At 36.3% G+C, this 23,383-nt stretch overlaps 1 protein-coding gene across 3 annotated transcripts in view; it reads left to right on the forward strand.

Annotated features, from left to right (window-relative positions):
* Positions 1-23,383, forward strand: part of EDEM3 (ER degradation enhancing alpha-mannosidase like protein 3) — a 31,591-nt gene that overhangs the window by 3,325 nt on the left and 4,883 nt on the right. For 2 of the 3 annotated variants that reach the window (XM_067300543.1, XM_067300546.1), the window contains exons 3-20: positions 2,613-2,713; positions 5,297-5,336; positions 6,881-6,993; positions 7,693-7,846; positions 8,952-9,086; positions 10,324-10,429; positions 11,058-11,155; positions 12,452-12,577; positions 13,207-13,290; positions 14,538-14,621; positions 15,216-15,340; positions 15,872-16,037; positions 17,184-17,315; positions 18,804-18,958; positions 19,750-19,903; positions 21,113-21,307; positions 21,996-22,161; positions 22,682-22,867. In XM_067300543.1, the coding sequence (XP_067156644.1) occupies positions 2,613-2,713; positions 5,297-5,336; positions 6,881-6,993; positions 7,693-7,846; positions 8,952-9,086; positions 10,324-10,429; positions 11,058-11,155; positions 12,452-12,577; positions 13,207-13,290; positions 14,538-14,621; positions 15,216-15,340; positions 15,872-16,037; positions 17,184-17,315; positions 18,804-18,958; positions 19,750-19,903; positions 21,113-21,307; positions 21,996-22,161; positions 22,682-22,867 (2,320 nt within the window). The remainder of the gene's footprint in view (positions 1-2,612; positions 2,714-5,296; positions 5,337-6,880; positions 6,994-7,692; positions 7,847-8,951; positions 9,087-10,323; positions 10,430-11,057; positions 11,156-12,451; positions 12,578-13,206; positions 13,291-14,537; positions 14,622-15,215; positions 15,341-15,871; positions 16,038-17,183; positions 17,316-18,803; positions 18,959-19,749; positions 19,904-21,112; positions 21,308-21,995; positions 22,162-22,681; positions 22,868-23,383) is intronic. The other variant, XM_067300544.1, reaches the window with a different exon arrangement.

Genomic DNA, 23,383 nt, shown 5'->3' on the forward strand with positions numbered 1-23,383 from the left:
AAGCTAATTACTTGAGACTTGATTCCTTAGAAATGCTTCGCTTTGTCTGTTTCCCATGGCTATCTGAAGTAAAAACCTGTACGTATTTGGCAAAGTTGGGTAAAAAGTTTCATGCAGGTAGAAAGGATCTGTTCATTGTGGTAAATTAGAAACTTGTTTGGTATCTTGCTACATCTGTAGGAAGAAAATTCTAGATGAAAGGGAAGAATGACTTAAGCTATCCTGGAAACTTAGAAGCCAAAAGGATATTTATTTGCCACGTATGCTCGAACACTAATCAAACAGAGAAATGTGACTTGTTTGTTTAAAGTCAAAGGAAAGATTAGGGTGCACGACTTATTCCAACAGCAAGAAAATTAAGTGTTTTTTACGGTTGCTTTTGAAACAGACAGCTGATTTTCTGTTTCTATTAATACGTATTTTAGACATAAGTAGCTAGAAGACTGAAAATTCGTGTTTGCATGCAAGGGGGAAACTCCCCAGTCTTTTTTTCAGACCTTAGTAGGAATTTTGAGCAGAAAGCTGCTTTTTTCGTTGTTGTTCTTCTTCAGCAACGTTTCTGATGAACAAGAGGGTTTTTTCTTTACAGTCAGAAAGAATATTTGAGCATGTCTTCCACATTAGACTAGGAAGTATTTCTTGGTATACAGCACTAATAGCAATTTTCTTTTTCTTTTTTCAAATACAATACTGCTATGAATTTACAGTCTTGACCTTAAGAAATATGATTATCCATTCTATCAGAATGTGTAGAAACTCCAGAATATCTATTGAGCTATGTAGTATAATATTCTCCAGAAATATGTTGATTGTAACATTTGTGCTGTATTTTGTATTTAATGTCTTTGTATTCCCTTTGAGGTTACTTGAACTGGAAAAGTTACAAGTTTAGGAAATCACTTGACCCAGTAACCTTCAATGCTCTAGATAGAGACTAAGTGAACTTCTATTTTTTTCAAAATGTTTCTAGTTCCTTTATGATATTTTAAGACTAAAAAAGTTAGAAGAGCAAAAAATTAGAAGGAAAGAAGACCAAAAAATTAGTCTTTCTTCTCCAGAATTTTTTGTCACCTTTTCTCCATAATTTAAGCCAGTGATCTTAATTTTGACATTGCTTTTGCCTTGTAGTTCTTTGATCTTTTTTTTCTGAACACTTTTCACAGATATTCAGAAGTATCCAAACTGTATTCAGATGATCTAGATTTTGGCTTTTGTAGTTGAACTTGATGAGAACGAAGAATTGTGCAAAGACCATAATACTTGGCCGGGGGAATGATAGGGAAACAAACCATCACTTTCAAAAGAAATTGCTGTAAGAGCCGTTTATTTATAGAAGAGCATTCCTTCTTTTCCGCTCTATTCCATGTTTGAATATAGAATTTTTTGTACTGTGTGTTTGGAAGGATATTGAATGTGCTTTTTTGCAGATTCAGCTTCTGTAATTAAACTTTTTTATTATGTAGGATGTTAGTTACCATGCTAAATGTAAAATTAGATAGCACCAGTTTCCTGATGGAACCAAAAGAGAGGCACTCCAACCCGGGCCTCTCACCTTGGGCTTCTAACAGAGGCGATTTCTTGTGTGATTGTTGTAGTTGGATATATCTAAGATTTATCTTTCTTAATGTCATTGGCGACTCTTACAGTAAACCTCTCATATTTCACAGTGATGAATTTTTGTATTTGTACATATTTCCTCTGATTTCCCATTTTGGTGGTAGTTTAAAACTAAAAAACTTGCGCTGACTTGGCTGGAAGTAGGAATAGGCATCTTATTTGGTATGCTTGGCTTAGGCAGTGGTGATGCTTTTGTTAATTCTGCCCGAGTGAGGAGAAATAAATAATGTTACTATGCAACTAGGCAGCTTGCTTTGCAGCTTGCTTTTCTAGAATTGTGGAAAAGTGACTATGGCTTTTCATTTAAAAAAAAAAAGTAGCAATGTCACTCTCCTAAAAACTTTGTCCAAGGCTCAGTCTTCACGGGCTGCTTTTTTTTGGTGTGTGTGTGTGTGTGTGTGTGTGTGTGTGTGACTGTGATCCTTTCTTATATATTGCATAGTGATTTACCAATGTTTTATTATTTTACCTTCTAAGACAATTCTCTTATCTGTCACCGACTGTGACTGAGTTACTTAAGTTCTGTTGGAAATGTTTCCAAAGTGACTTTAAAATCTAATTCCCATTCATTTTCTGTGAAGTATCAGCCGCTTGATAATGCCTGTGTTAGTTTTAGGCCTTCAGCTCATCTTTGAGATAATCTCTGCCTAAGAAACATTGTAGGAAATGTTGTGTGTGCCTTGTTGCAGGAATTGCAACTGATTTAATTGGTGATCAAATTAATTGGTGATTTGGGGGGGGAGGCAGACAAGGTGGACCACCCCAGACCGCCCCATCTGGACCATTAGTTGGTCCAGACTTCTTTGGGAGATCGGCGAGAGAGAGGAAGAGAAAAAGGTCTCACGGTTCTGTTTACAGTTTAATCATTGTCAGCTAGTCATGTGTGTTTTTTTTCCTGAAGTATAGGCTTTCTTTTAATGAACTATGAAGACTTAATGAAATGGCTATAACAGTTACTACCTTACTCACCTTCTTGTTCATTTGTTTCCCTACAGGAACATGCGTATCCTGCTGATGAACTCATGCCTTTAACTTGTCGTGGACGAGTACGGGGTCAGGAGCCGAGTCGAGGGGATGTAGATGATGCCTTGGGAAAGTTAGTGTTTGAAACAGTTTCTGTCTCTCATAAACCTCTAGGAATCTTAGCACAATTTGCAGCGCACAGAACTTGTTTTTTTTTCCAACTGATATGTGCAGAAACTTACATTTATTGAAATTCTATGGGTTCTATTATTTCAGACCTGGAATTTCTTGCTAAATTTTCTCTTAAGATGGCTTATAATACAAAGTAATGTAATATTTTTTGATCCTTTGGCATGGGCGAGGTGTGGATTTAAGGTACCCTTTTTCTCCATGGTCAGTTGAATGATCAAAGACAAAGCTGAATTACTATAAATGTGTTTGCAATTGATTTTTTTTTTTTTTTGGTATGAAATGGTGCCTGTCTGTGCATAGTTTGTTTACAGAGCAAATAAAAAGAGCTGTTGCTTCTTTGTATTGATATCGCTGCTTAGTGTCCTTGAGCAGAACAGTGGTAATCAAAACCTAAGTTCTTATCTTAAACTCTATTTCTATTTCACTGTGTGATATTGAGTATGTCATTTTGGTTATTTTTGTTACATAGAAAAGTTCCTGAGTCTAGAGATTCCTATATAATCCTGTCATCTACGTAAAATTGCATGGATTGACCTTGGAGATTTTGGCTTGCTATTGGGAGATGTGACTGATGAGAAAGACATCTCAAGAAATTGTATTTTTAATCCTGGTCCTGCATTCCTTTCAATGACCTTTATTTACATAATAACATAATGTCATTTGAGTGAAAATATCTTTCTGACCCCTTAGATGCCTTGAGCAATGTATTAGTATTTTCTGCGTGTGTGCTTTTTAAATAATAATAATCATTTATCAAATGTCTTATGTGATAGTTTTTCTTATTACTCATCAGTTATGTTCTTTGCAATCACTGTGTAGTTAAAAAAACAAAAAAAATCGCAGGATGAGATGGCTCAGTCATTTCTACTTCAGTCTAGGGCTAGGGAGCATATATGCACGTACTCACACCAGCCTTCTCTATAGCTGTGCAATACATAATCTTCCCCAGTTTGTGTGGAAAAAAATTTAGTTAATCTCTCTCATATAATGACACAGAATATCATATCTTACAATTTAAGATGAAAGTGATAGTACATGACCACTTAAGTAGAATTTTAATTATTCTCATGCACAGGCAAATGTTGTCTACGGTGTCTCAAATATGGAGCACTCTTTTAAATTCTTGGCATTTGCTAACCATTCAGTGGTTACAGTAGTGACTGTTTCCAAAATTTTCAATTTTAATAGTATTGCCTATGGATTCTGTAAATTCTCTTCTATGTGTGTCACGGCTTTCTTAACATAAGAGCAATCATATCAGGTTAGGCCGAAGGTCCACGCAGCTTGGTACACTGTCTGCAACAGTGAGCCCTCTAAGAGGCCTGGAGAAGAATATATGAACAGGACCAGCCTTGTTGTGATTCTCCTATGGCAAACGATATGGCTCCAAGTGCAGCTGAGCACAGGGTGATACCTCTTTAAAAGCCATTGGTGGGTTTTTATTCCACAGATTTTGGTCTAATCACTTTTCGAATCCAGGTAAGCGTTTGGCTTTTCTAAAGCCAAAACTACCTGTGGCAGCGAGTTCCCTGACTTGATGTTTTCTTTTACGGAATAAGTGGTTCTTTATTTTAAGCCTGCCACTTGCTAGTGCTGGGTGGCACTGGGTGAAATTTCCTGTGAGAAAAGGTGAATAGCAGTTTCTCATTCACTTTCTTCATGCCATGTGCAATTTTAAAATCTTCGTCTAATGACACTTCAGCTGTCACTTTTGCAGGCTGGAGTGCTGGCATGTTTGCTTGTTCCTAGTACAGAAGCCACTACATGCTGTCAGTCATCCGTATCGCTCATTTTTGTACCTTTTCCCGTTCCATTATATCCCACACAGAAGTTTCATAACAAATAGCAGCATTTTCTTTATCCTTCCACCTGTAATTCCAGCACTGTTTGCCTTTTTTCTTTTCTCTCCTAATGTACACCGAGCAGACATTTCTCTTAACTGTGTTGTAGCTGTTGATGAGCTTTCACCTTAGCAAGGAATCATTGAGCGTGCATTAGAGTATTTCTTTATCAATTGCAACAAATCACAGCTTTTTTTTTAAGTAGATAATTGGAATAATTTCTGATAGTGAATGATTCTTTGATCTTCCTAAATAAACCTTTTTATTATTACATTTAGTAAGTCAATATTTTTCATTAAGAAAGAAAAGGAGTTGAAGAAAAACTTCGAACCATTCTGTTGAGTCTATTTTCAGTAGAATTGCATTTGGTTGGAGGCAAGGAATAAAAACCTAATTTGCTTACAAGAACTTGGAAAGCTTTGCAGTAATTTTTTTTTTTAATCATAACTCATTATAGTCAACTCCTATTTTCTTCAGTAGCAAGGGGAAGAGACTTAGTATAAGCAGAGTGTTAATTCTGATATTAAACATGTACTGTATAAAACTAATTTTTTAGTAGCTGGCAATCTGTGAGGATTAATTTCATTTCTTCCACGGTATTGCTTATTGTTAAAAAATAAATTAATTTCTAAGCATACTTATAGGCTTTTAATAATAAATCTGTTCTAATTTTTATTTGATAGGTTTTCACTGACCTTGATTGATACCTTGGACACTCTTGTGGTAGGTTTAATCTATTGATAAACTTAGCTAAAACAAAGACTTGTTTTCTGCTGTTCCGACTTCTTTTTTTAGCTTTCTATGTTGTTAAGCACTCTATTTTGTATAAAACAATTTAATCTTACTTCACCTTTGATTTCTAGCCATCTGTTAAAAGTGGCTATTGCTTGTAAGAGCTTCCAAGTGCTGCGATGGTGGTGTTTGGAATTCATTGCAAAGAGAATACTAGAACAGTTCCTTGGTAGTTCATTGACATTTTCTTCTCTTGTTTTTCTTGGGCTCTACAACAAAATAAAAAGGTATGTGAGTTTGCCTCCCGTTATAATTTAAAGCAACATGCTGACCAGGCATTTCATAAAGCAGTGTTGTCTTTATGTAGTTTCTTCTTGAAAGAGGAAGGTTGTAAGACTTGCAGGCAAACACCTCTCAATACCTGCAGAACTATTTGTTTTTGAAGTGTACATACAAATGTTTCGAGGATGAATTTGTATGCACTTAAATATATGTTATAAAAAATGTAACCCTGGAAGTGTTTGCCAGGAAATGTTGCCAAGTTTCTCACATTCCGTCTCTTATTAAAGGACTCCTATGGTTAATGAACTGGTTTTTGTTAGATTTTAGTCTCGTTGGCATATTTTGCCATTATAAAATAAAATCTGAAACTAGGACTGATTTTTGGCCATTTGCCATTCCTAGGAAACAAATTAAAAAGTTTTGAAATCCTAACAGTGCTGCTTTGGGGTATGAATCATATGATGCTCTTTCTCTGATGACTGTTCTCTTATTATAATGTTGCCGTGAGATGACTCCTGACTCATTTGAATCAGGCCCGCAAACGTCGAAAATTTGGAGCCTGCAGCTCCCAAGTCTTTACCAGATGCTCTAATGGATTATTATGATTTATTTTTCTCTTGTCTTAGAGCAGGATTAACATTTGTGGAATTTAAAAGTGCTTGCAATAATGAATTGAATAAGTCACAAAGATTTTTACCGTAAAGGTTCTGTAACTAAGAGAATGTCAGTGGAAAAGCAGACGTGAAGGAAATGACCAAGCTGTGCTTCAGGCAAAGGGAGGAAACTGGTGGGAGGAGGAAGACTGCTCGGACAATCCATCTAACTTAGGACGGGGCTCCTTAGCCTGTGGATTGGAAGCTTTTGTGAAATCAGAGGGGTATCAGAGCAGGCTGGTCTTCGGGCACTCTGCTAGCGTAGATGAAGCCTGCAGCCCGCTGCGTCCCCTTGGGCTGCAGTCAGGGACCGGGAGTAGAAGTAGAAGGGACAAACAAATCCCTGAGCATCCCTGAGCTGTGCGTTCCCAGTGACGTTATTCTTTGTCTACAACACTTACTCTCTCACGTGTATCTCCCAAGAAAAACAGTAATACTGCTGTCTGTTCACAGTATATCAGAGTATGCCCCTGCAGGGTCAATCTGTCAGTCCAAGACATCTTGAATGCTTCCTTTTTAATCCATTGCGCTTGTTATATAATACTTGAGTGTGACTATTAGCTATGTTGGAACCTGAACACCTGCTTTTATTTTTTTCAGGTGTTAAATAAAACCAAAGAGTTTGAAGAGGCTGTAAAAAAAGTAATAAAAGATGTTAATTTAGATAACGACATAGTTGTATCAGTCTTTGAAACCAACATAAGAGTCCTTGGGTAAGTAATTTCTATGATTTCAGAACTCTTAAAGATGCGCTTTCTGGCTAATGCCCTTAAGGCATACATTTCTGTGCTATTTCACCTCGTTTAAAAAAGTTGTTCCTTTGGCAGTTAGCATAATTCAACAGCTCCTGTAAGGAAGGCTATAAAATATGAGGCAGAAATGAATCAAGTTGGCCCCCATCTACCCCTGCAGGCATAGCTTTTCTGATTGAAAAGGGAAAAAAAATTGAGTGTGCCAAGGTAGTGGTGGTTTATTTTCCTAATGGAAACAGTGTCAGTTACACTGTTCAACACTTGATTTAATAGATACAACATTTCCCTTAGGATCCTAGGTTATTTCAGGTTGGAAGGCATCTCTGGAGGTCTGTACTCCAACTACCTGCTCAAAGCAGGATCGGACCAGGTTAATTTTAAGCTATTATGCACAGTTTTAGAGGTGTTAGTTATTCTTAACTAACTATATAGATGAATCAGTGATTCCTCTGTAGTTTAGGACAGAGTCCTAAACAATAAAAATTACTTTCAAAATATTGACAGTGCACTGTGATTATAGTTGGAATCAGATCCGCTCAGCATTTCTGAAAATTAGGCCCATGTGAACATAGCACAGTTACTTATACAGTAGTCTGAATTTTAGAAATTGCTGCACTGCTGATACTTATTGAGATGCGGATATCTTTTTCTTGTGTTTAGAGGTCTCCTAGGTGGGCATTCAGTGGCAATTATGCTGAAAGAAAAAGGTGAATATATGCAGTGGTACAGTGGTGAACTTCTGCACATGGCCAAGGAACTAGGCTACAAGCTTTTACCTGCTTTTAACACCACTAGTGGTCTCCCTTATCCAAGAGTAAGTTCTGTGGTTTCTGCAATTCAAAAATGCTTTTATAAGCAGAACTTTTGTTACTTTGTTTTAATCTTGGTTTCTAAAATCACTTGTATATATTTATTAAGCATACAGAAAATGGAAGGCTGATAAATTACTGTTTTGTGACACATGCTACCTAGTATTTTGAAGTACAATTTTAGGTTCTCTGAATCTCCAGCCTTTCCAGCTCAGACGATTCTAACATACATTGCTTTGGGTAAATAAGACCAGCAGGTATCTTGTCTAGTCTCTCTCTACTGATATCTTACTCCTCACTGCTCTATGCTACCAAGTATCTCAGAAGAGTAGCTTCTGTTATGATACATATCTCTTGCTAAGTCTGTGAAAGATCAGCTCACGAGCATGTGCTTGCTAATTTAGCACAGAACAGATTAATCTTCATGGTCTGCATCCAAACATTTAAACAGGCAAAGGTAACTGTAGAACTGTAATTTAAAAGTATTCACTTAATGTAAAACAGTTCATTAAAGTCAAACAAAGCATGGTACATTTCACTCCTGGAATTATGGAAAAATATTGCCTGTGTATATGGTCCATTGACTTTTTGTGAGATTTAGCTTTTTTTGGAAACTTCCCCACAAATTAAATGTAGGCTCAGTAAATCAGCATTTTTCTAGTGAAAATGTTTAATTCAAAGTGTTCTAGGTTGTGCCTGGTCCAAAAGCAGGTCCATGTAGCAGGTATTCTCTGGAGCCAGGAATACTAAGATATTTATAAAGCTTAATTTCGATGAGTACTTGTCAGGTTCTGAGATGTTCTGACTTGCTGGTAAATAAATTGCTAGAACTTGATTTTCAGCGAGATGTTCTTTTATTTAAATGTCTAACGAACCAGGTAACTGGCTTTTAGGCCAGTCCTAGTTTTGGGAGATTGAGCTTCTTCTGGATAATTTTATATACATGTTTGAGTTGACAGTATGGTGGTAAAGCAAGTTTGATGGGAGAGGAGCAGTCCTTTTTCTTGCCTTTAGGAAAAGTGTGGATTATCTGGTTGCTGTACAGATCTGTCAGGGGAATGTGACTTGCAGCTAGTAGAAGTAATGATAATAATCTCTACTTTTCTCTAGGTAAACTTGAAATTTGGTGTAAGACATCCGGAAGCACGAACAGGAACAGAAACGGATACCTGCACAGCTTGTGCAGGTACCTTGATCCTTGAGTTTGCAGCTTTAAGCCGATTCACAGGAACATCTATATTTGAGGTTTGCTTTCCATGATCTCTTATTTGTTGGGATTAGGTATGCATTAGTTTCCTGTTACGTTTCTGTAATTTTGGAAAAATAATTTTGGGTTCATCAAATGGATGCATATTTTAGCTGTTCCACACAAAAAGTTTGTGTGCTCAGATGTATTGTGATAGTGTTTTTTTTCTAGAAGTGCTGTTTAACTTTTATTTTAAAACTTCCAGGAAGTAATATTTTTTAAGTATTTATAGTAATACAGAAGTAAACAAGTTTAATGTTGTGAAGACTCCAGTTAAAGGATAATACCTAATATATAATAAAATATTATATATAAATAAAATATAACAATTATAACTACTTTCTTTTTGTAAAGAAATAAAATCATAAAGCTATCAGTGTCATGGCTTTGTACTGTTCATTAAAGAGGAGATTTTCAGCAGAGCCTCAATTAGCAGTCCCATTGAATTTGTGCCATACCTACCCAAGGGTATATTGTCACCAGAAAGCTAAATGAAAATGTTTGCAGATACAGTTTCTTTGGTAAATGATTAAAAAAAAAAAAAAAAGCTCTTTTTCAGATTAGAACTTTTTTGCAAGCAATCAACCCAGTGTTTCATTTCATTCCATAGTACGCAGTGGAAGCACAGCTAGGCCAGTGTTGAGTGTTGGCAGAACTCGGCCCCTAAGGTCCAGTGCGTGTGGTTGGCAATCTAGAGCCATTTTTGCTGTGTTACCCTCAACTTACTCTTCCCTTTCTGTATATATAAAGAACGTATATAATTTATGTGCTAACGGACAAGGGTTGCTGGTCCACCTTGAAATGTCTGAAAAGCCGTAGTGATTTTGATTCTAAGGCTTTTATGTTTCTTGAAATATTTTTATTTTTGAATTGCTCTTTAATTAGGTTACAATATCCTTTCTGTATACACAACTTCCCAGATTAGGAAGCCTGGGCAGAGGGGTTTTAGTGACTTGCCTAAGATCATACAGTGTATTGGCAAACAGTTGTGTAAAAGAGCACCATTCCTTCTAATTAGCAACAGAATGACTAAATAAGTGTGGACTGAAAGTTCCGCTGTTCAAGCGTATGTAACATAATACTCAGTTATAATTCTTCCTTAGATATGAAACATATTATTTCATAGCATCTTAATTTCAATACACAAAAGAATAAAAATCTTTTGTATCAGTGCCTTTTCTTAATTCCTTTGTTTTTCTATAGTTTCATTTAATGAATTTTTTGTTTCTGTTGCAGGAATATGCACGGAAAGCGCTTGATTTTATTTGGGAAAAGAGACAACGCAGTAGCAATTTAGTGGGCGTTACTATTAATATTCACACTGGAGATTGGGTCCGCAAAGGTGCGTGGTGTTCTAACTCCAGGATTTGTGACCACAGGTGGTTTGAGGGGAAAAAAAGTTCCTGAGAGTGTTTTCTTTTTTCTTTTTTTCCAAATTTTTTCCCCTCTGCATTTATCTAGTCTATTTAAAAATGTTGATGAGACAGGCAAGTGGACATGCATACTTGAGATCTGAAGAAACTTCCACAAAAAGGCCTAGCTTTCCTCTGAAAGAGTGTTTTGGCTGAGAAGTTAGTTTCTTTCATTGCAAAGAAAGTATTCTCTGATTCACTTAATACTGAGAGGAATGCCTTGGGATAAATTTTCAGAGACTCTTCTATAAATACCTAGTAAAAATATAAATAATAAAAATAAGACTTCAGTTGTATATGCCAGCCAGTAGAAGCATTGTGTCATGTGAGAGAAGTGAAACAACTGGCTTAAATGCGTGTCTGTTCGTATTATTATGTGCATTAATATTGCACAACCTTTAGTGTTGACATTGAGTATTATGTGTCCTTATCCACCTGTGCCATAATTCTAGTGACAGGAGGCTTTTCCTTTCGTTTTAAAATCAAAATGAAACCATGTGAAAATATCTACAGAGCTACTCAAAGTAAAACCACCTTTTCATCTTCTGCTATTTCTAGATAGTGGAGTTGGAGCAGGAATAGATTCATATTATGAATATTTATTAAAAGCCTATGTCTTGCTGGGAGATGACAGTTTCCTGGAAAGATTTAACACGGTAAGTTAACTCCTTGCTCAGGTTTGTTCCTCATTTAAGACTAATTATGTTGCCAGTCAGCTGTTAGCCCATGAAGCCCATGAAGAACCCTTTAGCAGAATTTCTGCGACTTCTGATTCAATACAGATTTTTGCTGATCTTGAGTGAACTGTCACCTGATCAGGTATTTTAACCCCATCCAACAAAGGTTGGAATCTTCTTGTGGATGTTTTTCTGTGTTTCCAGTACAGGAGATGCTGTATTTGAAGATCACTTTGGAGAGTGAAACACTACAAATGTTTCTGTAAAATAACATAAGGACTTCTTGTTACAAACGGTGGTATAACTTCTTACTGTCCTAGAGTAACAAAGATGATCTGAAAATCAAAACCTGGATCTTGCATTGCACTGCAGATCCATAATTTTGGGACCACTAAGTCCCATATATATTTAAGTATACTTTCAAACTGGAAAACACATGTAATAGATTACTAAATTCATAAGATTACAAAGTAACTTTCTTGGCATCGTTATTCTTTCATAAAATATTACAAAATGGCAGTATTCAATAAAAACACTTTATTTTATATCATAAGCAGTATTAAAATTTGAATATATCAGTAGTTAAAAGCCTGTCACAACACCTTAAGTGGAAATGTTTATTTCATATTCCTAACCTCCTACAGCCACTGCTATAATTGTATTTAGCCTTAATTGTGTCTGTTAAGTGTGCTCATGTGCTTATGACTTACATTCTGGGCTTCAGAAAACAAGACAGACAGCTGTCTTGGGGAGAATAGGATTGGAAGTTGGAAAATTGAAGTAAGTGAGCTAATGGGTTTTAAAGTTCTTCTGAGCAATCAAGTCCAGCTGCTTTGTGTTTATACCTCCTTTTTCCTTTCTCCTCCTGAGATGTATTTGCTTTAGAATTCTCTAGTTTGGAGAAGGCAATTTCAGCTTTGTTTATTGTGTGCTTTAAGATTCCGTCCAAAAAAAAAAAAAAGACCCTTAATTGTGATAGTTACTCATTTATCATGTGGCTGCTGGCTGTACTTTTTTGTGTGTGTTTTACTTGTGTGTTAGAGAAGGGGAAGTGTATTGCGTGTGTAATACTGTGGGGCTTTGCAGTATTGATTAAGTACAACTTACCTTTTGATTTGCAAAACTAGAAGGTATACCAAATGCAATCATGGTTTGGAGTTTAATGCTTGTTCTTATTTTGAAATAGAATGGCAGAAGCCTGTAATTTAACTTTTTTTTTCTCTCTTTTGAAACATATTGATAACATAAGCTTATGTCTTTTTGGATGTTTGTCAGCACTACGATGCCATAATGAGATACATTAGCCAGCCACCTCTTCTTCTTGACGTTCATATTCACAAACCTATGCTAAATGCTCGGACCTGGATGGATTCTTTGCTAGCTTTCTTCCCAGGGTTGCAGGTGGGTCTTAAAATCTGTGTGCAGATGAAATTTAATGACAAGTAAACAAACAAACAAAAAAATCTGTCAGTAATATAACTGACAAGTCAGTCTTAGTAATTTGACTTTCAAAAATGCCGAACAAGGGATTGTATGCTCGATCCTTCTGTCACTTCTTTGCTATGATGTGACGTGCTTCTGACTGTGTTAAGTACCAAGCATGGTCCTTATGGTTTGCTTTCTTCACTCCTAGTCATGAAAATGCTCGACTCAAGTCCCTTTTTAGTAGTCTAATGACAATGTTTTCTAATTTATGCGTCAGTAACATCTTTCAGACAAATTAAATCGCATTCTCCCCCCCCCCCCACCCCCCCCTCCATCCAGGTTCTCTGTAAGTGATGGAGATCCTTTTTTCTACTTAGGCTATGGTCTTAATGAACTCACTGATTTTGCTGGAATAACTATGGCTTGTATTCCTTATAAGGAATATCTGTGGCTTACGCTGAAAGGGAGGGGTAACATATACAGTGTGTGTCTGCCGGAAATGTAGAAATTGGTATGTGACTTACATGGACACAATAAGCGTGCCTAACTTCGCATATTGCTCCTGTGGGTGGTGAATTTGTGTTAATTTTATTCTTGTATTTTAGGTGTTGAAGGGTGATATTAGACCTGCTATAGAAACTCATGAGATGCTGTATCAGGTTATAAAAAAGCATAACTTTCTTCCTGAGGTACGTAAGTCCTTTTTGTGTCATTAAAAACAAAGGTTCGTTTCCACAGTTTTCTTCAGCAGTTTACAGTCCTGCATGTATGACAACTGTGCTTTGGAGAGAGAATATTTTTCCTTCAGTTATGCTGTAATTAGCAGGCTAGTGGGAGCTGTTGCTATAATAATTGCTTAGACTTTATATTTCAGCCTTTCAAAATTGACCTTGAATCATTTCAGTATGCAAGTTGATGTAAGCACTCTTACCTGTAGCTGCTTAGTAACATAACTGTGATCTTATTAACACAAGGAAGGAAACTAAATGCTGAATTTATCTGAGAGAATGTTCTGATTTTGCATAATGTCCTTGAGAGTAGGTACAAGGAATGATCTGTAGGTATTACAAGTGCAGGCTTTGTTTGAGCGAGTTAATTGTGCACACAAAAGCCTGCTGCAGTGTGTCTTTATCCTGTGATAATTTAGAATAAATGAGAACTTCCAGCTCCGGTCGTAACTTTGGCTTTCCTCTGGTGTAAGCTAATATCTGGTAGAGAATATTTTAATTAACACCACATTCACTTAATGTTGAGACCAGAAAATGATCTCTAGTCACTGAAATGATTTTTTTGGAGTACTTTTAAAATGATATGATTTGGCTCCATAGTTTTTGATTTTTTTTTCAGTGCTTTGTACTTTCAAAGTAGAATTTGAAAGATAAGTTGGTTGTATCTAAGCCAACATGCCATCCCCTTTAGTAAAGACTTGGTTTAAACTCTAATATGAACTCGTAGTGAGTGAAAGCCATCACAGAAATTAGCTTTTGCCAGTGCTTTTTTTAATGGGAGCAAAATATTAAGAGTGAACATATAGCCTAGGAAGTTCTGAAATAACTGACCTCTGGTATTTCACTCTCTGCCAGCTCTGGGGGCACAGATCCTCATCTGGCACCCCCCGAAGCCCTGCCGAACTCCGCTGGCTGAACGCTCCTCGAAAGGTTGTTGGTGCAGGAGTTCAGGCACCGTCACAGTTTAAATTTCACTTCTGCTGAATGGGCTAGGGCACCATTTTAGGTCAAATGTATTAGCTAGGCGTAGGTTCTCCGTTTCTGTAGCCTCTTGAGATCAGTGTTGAGTCCTCAGTCCTCCACTGGAACTCCAAACTTCAGCTGTGGAGTACTTCAGCTCTTGTAAAACAACTAATTTGGGAATCAAAATCAATCTGTGTGGATTTTATTCTAGCACTTATTTTTGTCTGTTCTTTTTCCCCCCTCAGGCTTTCACGACAGATTTTAGAGTTCACTGGGCTCAGCATCCTTTAAGGCCTGAATTTGCGGAAAGCACTTATTTCTTGTATAAAGTAAGATCATTTTCTTATCGCTGGCTTTTGGTCATCTTGTCTAATGTCTACAATCTTATTGGTGTTTTATTTCAATATAGAATGAGTAGCATATCTGAGTTTATTTTATCTACCAGAGCCAGTTCTGTAGAAAATAAGATGAAAGTATCAAATTGTTCTGGGAATTTTGTTTTATATGTCTAGAATTAAAAAGAAAATCATTAGGTGACAACAGCCCATATTCTTAAAGGTATTTAGGTGTTACTGCTCTTGCTCTCAGTAGAGACAAGAGCCAAAGCCACTTGTACCTTGTGGAGTAGAGCATGGTAGCACCCAAATGTCTTAGGCTTCTTTTAAGTATTTCTATGTGTTTATCTGCATATGTGTAAAAGGGTAGTACAATTGCATCTCGGAGATCTTTTATGTCTATTAGTAGTCTTGATCAACTAGATCTTACTGGTGTCTGAGAAGGCAGGAAACCAGAATATATAAAATAAGTAGGTGGAAAAAGTAGAAGCTGCTAATTGTGCAGTAAGTCTAAGTTCACCTGTGTGTTTTTTGTGTGTGCATGTGTGGGGTTTTTTTGTTTTTTTGTTTTGTTTTTTTTTTTAATAGGCTACTGGGGACCCTTACTATCTAGAAGTAGGAAAAACTCTCATTGAAAACTTAAACAAGTATGCAAGAGTACCTTGTGGGTTTGCTGCAATGAAGGATGTTCGTACTGGAAGTCATGAAGACAGGTAAGAGTTTTTGTGGTGTGTGGGTGTTTTTTTTTTTTTTTTTTTTTTTAACAGATTATAGAAAACAATCTGACCCTGTTTGTTTGTATGATGGAATTAACTGACTTCTGAGCAGCTTTCTGCCTTCAGTCTGCCCAAGTCTGAAATTATCCATGTTTACTTGTCATAGTCTGTAAACTATTGAAATGATTTCCTACATTCTATTAAACACGAATATTTTCAGGGTTTAATAACCTTTCATCTTAAGCCCCCCTTTCATTAGTCTCAGAGCATTAGATGAATTACTTTCAAAGAAAATACACTTGAAACCTAGAAGTTCGTAAAGAGGTTTATCTGGGGTTGCTGTAATGCCATTTTGAACTGATCTTGAATCATTTCCCTCCCTCTTTCCATTTGGAAGAAACACTGATGGAATTAAGTTCAACAACAATATCGTGAACATTTCAGAGGTGGAGCAATATGTGTATTTATTTTACTGGCATTTTAGAAAATATGGGTATATATATATTTTTTTCCTCTCTTTCTCTGTAGAATGGATTCTTTCTTTCTGGCTGAGATGTTCAAGTATCTTTACCTGCTCTTTGCTGATAAGGAGGACATGATTTTTGACATAGAAGATTATATCTTCACTACAGAAGCTCATCTATTACCACTTTGGCTTTCCACTACAAACCAAACCATATCTAAAAAAAATACAGTAAGTAAGAGCTCAAAACTTAAATCGTTTTTTAATGCTGCATTAAGGCAGTTTCCTTTTATTACAAGAAATGGAAAAAAAATCAAAAATCAGGAAAAATGGTGGTTTGAAGTATATCAGTTTTGACATTTTATTTAATAAGAACTATTTTATCATAATAATAGTTGCAGTCACATGAATATGAGTAATATTTCCATGATGGAATTTAGCACCACTGAGTCTCGTGAAAAATGCTGTGGAATATGAGTAGTATTTAAAAAGGGACACATTCCCTGTCTCTCTTCGTATAAATCTGAAAATAACACGGTGCAATTTTCTTATCTTCACGTTTATTTTCTCTTAATTTGTTTCTCAAACATATACAATGACACTGCAATGTTTTTGCTGTTTATTTTACTACATTGACCCTCTGCAAATTTGCAACAGTATTTTGAGGCTAATGCAAAGTTAATATTGTAGGATGCTTGTCTGTTACAGCTTTGGAATATTTTATTGCCTCAGTCCATTTAATGAGCTTTTTATTTTATAAATGTAAGAACACCAATGGATTTACAAATAACTTAATCTTCTTAAATACCCTGTGGTAGTACAAGTGTGCTGTGAAATATTGTAGTGTTTACAATATGTAATTGTCTCCTTGGTTTAAGATGCCATAGTGAATCTACCTCTGCTGACAAGCAAGGTAAGTGAATGAGAAAGTGAATAGAGAGGTGTCCATGCCCTCAGGGCCGTAAATTCTTTATTTTGCCTTGTTTTGACCCTTCTCTATCTGTCCTCTCTGAAATAATTTCTGGATCAAGAGAGAATACTCCTGTTTTATATCAAACTCTGTGCATTTTGAAGAAATCTTAAAGCTGAGTAGAGCGCGCTGTGTTTTATGGAATCTAACATTAGAAAGAAAGAACTTCTTGCTCTTAACATCTATCACTGGTAATATATTTAACATGTCATAGAGTTGATTTTTAGTGTTCCCAGATGGTGCAGATCCCGCACACTCTCTCTCTCCAAAATGTTCTTTCCTTGAACATTTAACATCTCTTCTTAAGTTTTAGAAACAGAGACTATGAAGAAAAGGCAGGATGAATTTAAGAGGGATTGCACTTTCAGTATAACTTTTTTGCTGTTTTTTTTGTTTGGTATGACCAGCATTTTCCAGGAAGTTATCTGAAGGGTCAAAAAGAGCGACTCTGTAACTTTTATTCCCAACATGAGAATGTGATACCTGTAGCTGAGACGGACAGGATTCCCTCAGTAGTGGGAACGAAGTGCTGGCCTAACGTATGTAGTTTTCTTGAGAATAGCAAGTGTTCAGTAAAAGGTCTAAAAAGAGAACAGAGTAACTTAATGAATGCAGTTTTGCTGAAGCTTTTTGTTAAGTCTAAGCTATGTGATTAACTCAAAAGTAAGAAAGATCCCATTTAAAGTGGTGTCAACAAAATGTGTGAAATAGCTAAAAGACCAATGCATTATTTTTTAATTGAAATTTATCTACTGGAAGAAAATCGGTAGGAAAAATGGAACGTGTTGTGGGTGGCTAAATTTTTTTTAATATAAACACAGTACTAGTAATCTGAAGTATAGAAATAGTTGGAAGTAGCAACCCAACATCCTGTTTGTATTTATTCTCATAAACAAAAAAGGTCATTTATTACTATGCTGAAGTTCGTAATACTGTAGACCTTCTTTCTCAAGTGAGACTACTGTTTGTTGTGCTAAGAGCATAGGTACTTAAAAGTATTTATTCCAACAAACCAATAATAGCCTTTTAAGTCTTGTGTTTTAGGGAGCCTTTAAATATTTGGTTTCAATTTGTTAATACATTGTAAGGAGGGGTTTTTCTCAGTAAATAAATATGACCTTAATTTTTACAGGTGGGAAAACTAAATGGCCAGAGTTATCGGATAAGTCACTTGCAGAACTAAAAACACTGTTGCAAGTTTTCCATTGTGCACATATTCCACGTGATTTCACATGTTACAAACCAGTGATTTGTGCAAATGTTAATTCCTAAGCTGTCATCTTTTCTGAGAATAGGTGTTGTTAGAATTATATATAGATTCAACATTGCAATACACAGATTTGCGAGACTGTAAGGCTCCCGAGAGGAGAATCTTTTTTTCTTATGAAAAACTTAGGTACAAGAAGCTACTGATTTTCCATCTGTAATACTTCATAACTACATACTTATTTTTATGGTGTCTGAGTGTTGGGTTATCTTATGAATAAAGTTGATCTCCTAGAACATTACTTAGAAAATGTTCTTGCTCAAGGAAAGGGGTGACATTCTTAGTAATGCGGAGGAAGAATGACTGAAGGCCTGGAGCTGGTTCAGTCAACCTCCTGGCAGTATCAAATGAAATCATAACTACTTTTTCCAGCCGTCTGGCACATAAGAGGACGGGGATACTAGCTGTTTGTCAGGAGAGGACTTGAGATACAAATCCTGCAACTGCAGTATCTAGACATTTTTTTGCAAAAACAGTTAAACCTCTACTAGCAAAGAATGTAAGTTATAAATGAGAATGGGTGTTGTATTTATCTCTAGAAAGGGGTGGTAGCGCATTGGTTACTGTTTAGCGTTGCAAGGTGAGGCATAAAAAAAAAAATTACATACTCTTCATGCTTGGAAACTGTGTGGTTGTGCATTTGTCTTCAGCTGCTGCATGTCCTGTGTACACCGATGACTTGAGGATAGGTCTGTCTGATTTTCTTACTGTAAAAATGCAACCTGTATTTTTAGTAAGTGATCTTTATCTTTCATTTCAGACTACAGAATACACAGAGCTGGATGACAGCAACTTCGACTGGACCTGTCCGAACACCCAGATTCTTTTCCCAAATGACCCTATGTTTGCTCAGAGTATTCGTGAACCTTTGAAAAATGTGGTGGATAAAAGTTGTCCCCGGGGTATTTCCAGAGCGTAAGATGAATATTTGCTGTCTTTTGTTAGTGTAGGAGTGACTGGAATTCTCTGTTATGTATGGGAAGAGAAACACTTAAATGTATTGGAGTTGTGTAGGCTCACTCTGAGTTTGTAGTCCTTTTGGAATGGATAGCCGAACTATGGGAAAATCAGTTATGTTCTGCCTGGCATCATCAGCAAAACTCAGTTTCCATCAGGAATTGGTGAATCTTTCAAAGCAAAAGGATCTTAATAAGAGTCATGTGGCCCAAGGGGAAATTGTAGCACAGCTATTAGGAGAAAAATGTCTTTTGATTTCTAATCTTTAATTTCTGTAGTCTCTTGAACAGTTCTGCAACTCCTTTTCTGTATTAAGTAAATAATGCCATAGATAATATTATGTATTTTGAAGAGTTCAGGGCAGTCTGTTAAAGTTGAGGAAGTTTATCCTTCTGACTGCCCCTTCGATATTTATACTTCACAAGTAAAACTGAGCAGCAGTTCTATTAGGAAAACTGTTTTTAATCATTCTTGCTATAATGCAGACTATTTAGAAATGAGAAATAACATATGGTAATTTCATTTTTAGCAACACTGCCTGTGCTCTTTTGTACTACAAAATAATGGAGAATGCCAGCAATTTTTTCAAAAGATAGTTTGGCTGAGAAGTTGCATTTTAGTGAAGTTTGTACTCAGCTTTATTCCAAAGAATTCCTGTCTTGTGATGAGAGGAATAACTTGTGAAAGTGTGTGCAAGGTCTCAAGAATAATCTGTTCTTAAAGCTTTGATCTCTAATATCTTTTGGCAGAGAAGAGAGTTTGGGAAGTGGACCAAAACCACCGCTGAGAGCCAGAGACTTCATGGCCAGTAATCCTGAGCATTTGGAGATATTGAAGAAGATGGGAGTCAGTTTGATTCATCTCAAAGATGGAAGAGTGCAATTAGTGCAGCACGCGGTGCAAGTAAGACCCAACAGTAACTTTTTTTTGAAAATTCTTAGTAAAATCCTACCACTTATGATTTTTGACACTTTTAGAGGTTCAGGAGAGGCAGCCAGACTGTGGAGAGGCATGTGAGCTTGATATGTGACTATACTTAATAGGATGATGCTTGTTAAATTTTTTGTCCTTGCAGCACTTTTTATCAAACCTCCATTAAATTAGGTGGAGGCCGTCCACAAGATAGAATTCTGGTTGTCTGCTGACTCCCTTAGCTATTGCTACATATACATTTGCAGTTGATTCATACCTGGAAAGTTTTCTCTACTATTTACTTTAAATTTAAAGAGTGGGGTTTTTTTAAGCCTAAAGTTTGCGTGACATGTTTGAGTTAGTGTTATTTTTCCGTAGCACCCTAATGACAGTTTGGTCAATAAAAAAGAACATTACGGTAACTGCATGTGTTCTGTGAATATCTGCAAATTAATATTTAGCTACTGAGTTAGGCTGTGGAGGATAGTTTGCTTGTAGATTGAAAATTGATATTTAGAAATTAAAAGTTAGTTCACTTCCAAATGTGCCCCCCAAAATATTAAGTACTAAATATTTCATAATATTCTCTATATCTAGTATTTTGTAAATCCATCAGCTTTGAAAGATTTAAAGTTGGTTAAATCAATACTAACTTTTTTAGGTACAGTATGGGGGATGGAAACCAGAGGTTTACCTTAGTGAAACACCATTCCTTTCATAAAAGAATTTCAAAATAGTGTAATTAACAGCATCCTTTCCGAAAATAATAGTTTTCAGTTTGAGGTATTCCCACTTGTTTAGGAAATAGATTGATCTGTCTAGCTATATTTTACCCTGCAGTGTGGGGAAGACATTAAAAAAGTTAAATATTCCTTTTCAGCAGTCTTCTCTTTTATCTGAGATGATGAATGAATGCCAGTGAGCCTCCGCTCTGTATTTTAAAATCTTTGTAGCATCAAATGTTTGCCAACAGTAGTGTTTTGTTAGAAAACTGATATAGAAACAGAGTATTATTCTGAATCACTGAAGTACCAATTCATGCAGTGTAAACAGCAGTCAAAGCAATCACAACTTCAGGGCTCTTTTTTATTCTATTTATTTTTTCCTTTCAAGTTCGTCAACACTTAAGAGGAAACTGTTTTCTTGTTTTTTATGTGTTTTTTTTTTTTTTTTTTTTTCCTCCTCCTTAAAACTACTTAGGCAGCAAGTTCACTTGATGCTGAAGATGGCTTACGGTTCATGCAGGAAATGATTGAACTATCCAGTCAGCAACAGAAAGAGCAACAGCTACCTCCTCGCGCTGTTCAAATCGTTTCCCATCCGTTCTTCGGCAGGGTGGTCTTGACTGCTGGGCCAGCGCAATTTGGAATGGACTTGTCCAAACACAAAGCCGGGGTATGCAAGATGTCCATGTGATCTGTTCCAAGCTTTCTGTTGCTTTTTCTTTCATGAACCTGAATTTTGTAGTGTTGATGCTGTTTCAGGTTGGTCAGCTAGAGGTTAGTTTAATTACAGTAGTTAAAATGAGAGGATGCAGCAATGACAGAAGATAGTCTTTTAGGCGAGTGGCTTATCAGTCCGTAGCCTGTGCTCTGCTGCTCAGTTAATCAGTCATGATGTAAGATTTAATATAGTGTGACTATAGTACTATGTATATGATACATATTGAAACAAATTTGTCATGTGTACATCTTAAGAGATGTTCACTTAAGGGAAGGTTTTCCTACTATATCATCCATGAATTTGCAGAAGCCTTTTTAAAGTTAGCTCTTTTAAATTTAGGCCGTTCTTACGCAAACTGTCATAAAGGGCTGCATCTAGATGGAAGAAGAAAATACCGCACAGGCAACAGTTCCTATTGGAGGCAGTAGGTACAGTCAAAATACAAGGATGAAAGAATTAAGTTTTCACATAGTCTGTCTTTGCTTTCGTAGAATTAAAGCTCAGGCTCCAGGGTAGAGGCTCTCCAAAGTGACAGAATACACTAAATGCTTTGGGTTAACTGAAGAAACTAAAAGACTTAGGAAACTTTTGCAAGCTTGAGCCTAGCGTTCTAATTCAATTTTTTTTTCCCCCCAAACAGACAAGAGGATTTGTTGCAACCATTAAGCCATATAACGGCTGCTCAGAGATCACTAATCCTGAAGCAGTGAAAGAGAAAATTGCTCTGATGCAAAGAGGCCAGTGTATGTTTGCTGAAAAGGCACGAAACATTCAAAAAGCTGGAGCAATAGGAGGCATTGTTATTGGTAAATAAAACTTAAGTTCTTGTGTAAACGTGACCTATATTTTTTAGATTTGGAGATACTGGAAAGCTGACAAGAAACTGTTAAATCTTCTGAGGTGTCAGTACTCCAGCACAGAAGTTGTGATCTCAGAAGATGAAGAAATGTTTTGTTTATGTCCAGTTTCTGTGCAAGAAACACAGCCAAACGAATTGAGATGAGCGATTGTCTTTGCAGATTAGAAGTTACTCTTTTAACTGTCTGCTTAGTATCTATCTTTTAACTATGTTAGTTATCTGCTAACTATTGAGGAAGTCTTAATATACAAAGTATATGTTAAAGAAAAGAAGTACACATGCTTTCTCTCTCTTTTTTTTTTTTTTTTTTTTTTTTTAAACAACCAATTGACTGTTTTCTACCTGGAATCCTGTTAAGTGACTGGGCAATAGAAAGCTGCTCCAAGTCCGTTAGTTCGGAGTTGTGGTCTTTTTATCTAATAGAAGGGTTTTTTCTTTTTTTTTTTTTTTAATGTGTGTCTGGCTAGATGACAACGAGGGAAGCAGTAGTGACACTGCTCCTCTCTTCCAAATGGCCGGTGATGGAAAGAATACAGATGATATCACGATTCCCATGCTCTTCCTGTTCAACAAGGAAGGAAATATTATACTGGATGCAATTCGGGAATATGAGGCTGTAGAGGTGCTCCTTTCTGACAAAGCAAAAGACAGAGGTAAGAATGAGGTGCTGGAGTGTGGTGTGTTTTTTTTTTTTTTAATACATACATATTTAGCTTCCATCTGTGCCAGTTGGCACAGTATGAAACGTATAGTAGTGATTTTTATTGATACCTAAAGGTATAAATGAGTTATTTGGTAAGTTTAGTTTTCTGCTTGACACTAGTATTAGCTTCTCATATGAAAGCCATTATCTGAGATGTCTGTCCCCTGCCACCCCCCACCCGCCTCAAATTTTACTTTTAAGGTCCAGAAGTGCTGTTTTAAGTGAAATGTCAGTTTGACTAACAAGACAATACAGCCCTTTGGATTCCTTTTGAACCGTTTTTGTCATAATCTGCTTTGAAGTCACGTCAGGAATAATTTAAGTGTTTTCAGTGTCCCACATTGTAAATGCCTCTCTCTTAATCAAGCTCCCAAGTGACATTCTCAGTACCCAAAAGCAAAGAGCTGAGTATTTTGCCTATGTAAGGGAAAGTGGTTATCACGAGAAATAAGGCTGCTGACCTCAG

Source organism: Apteryx mantelli, chromosome 8 (genome assembly GCF_036417845.1).
Source record: "Apteryx mantelli isolate bAptMan1 chromosome 8, bAptMan1.hap1, whole genome shotgun sequence".
Classification (NCBI taxonomy): Eukaryota; Metazoa; Chordata; class Aves; order Apterygiformes; family Apterygidae; genus Apteryx; species Apteryx mantelli.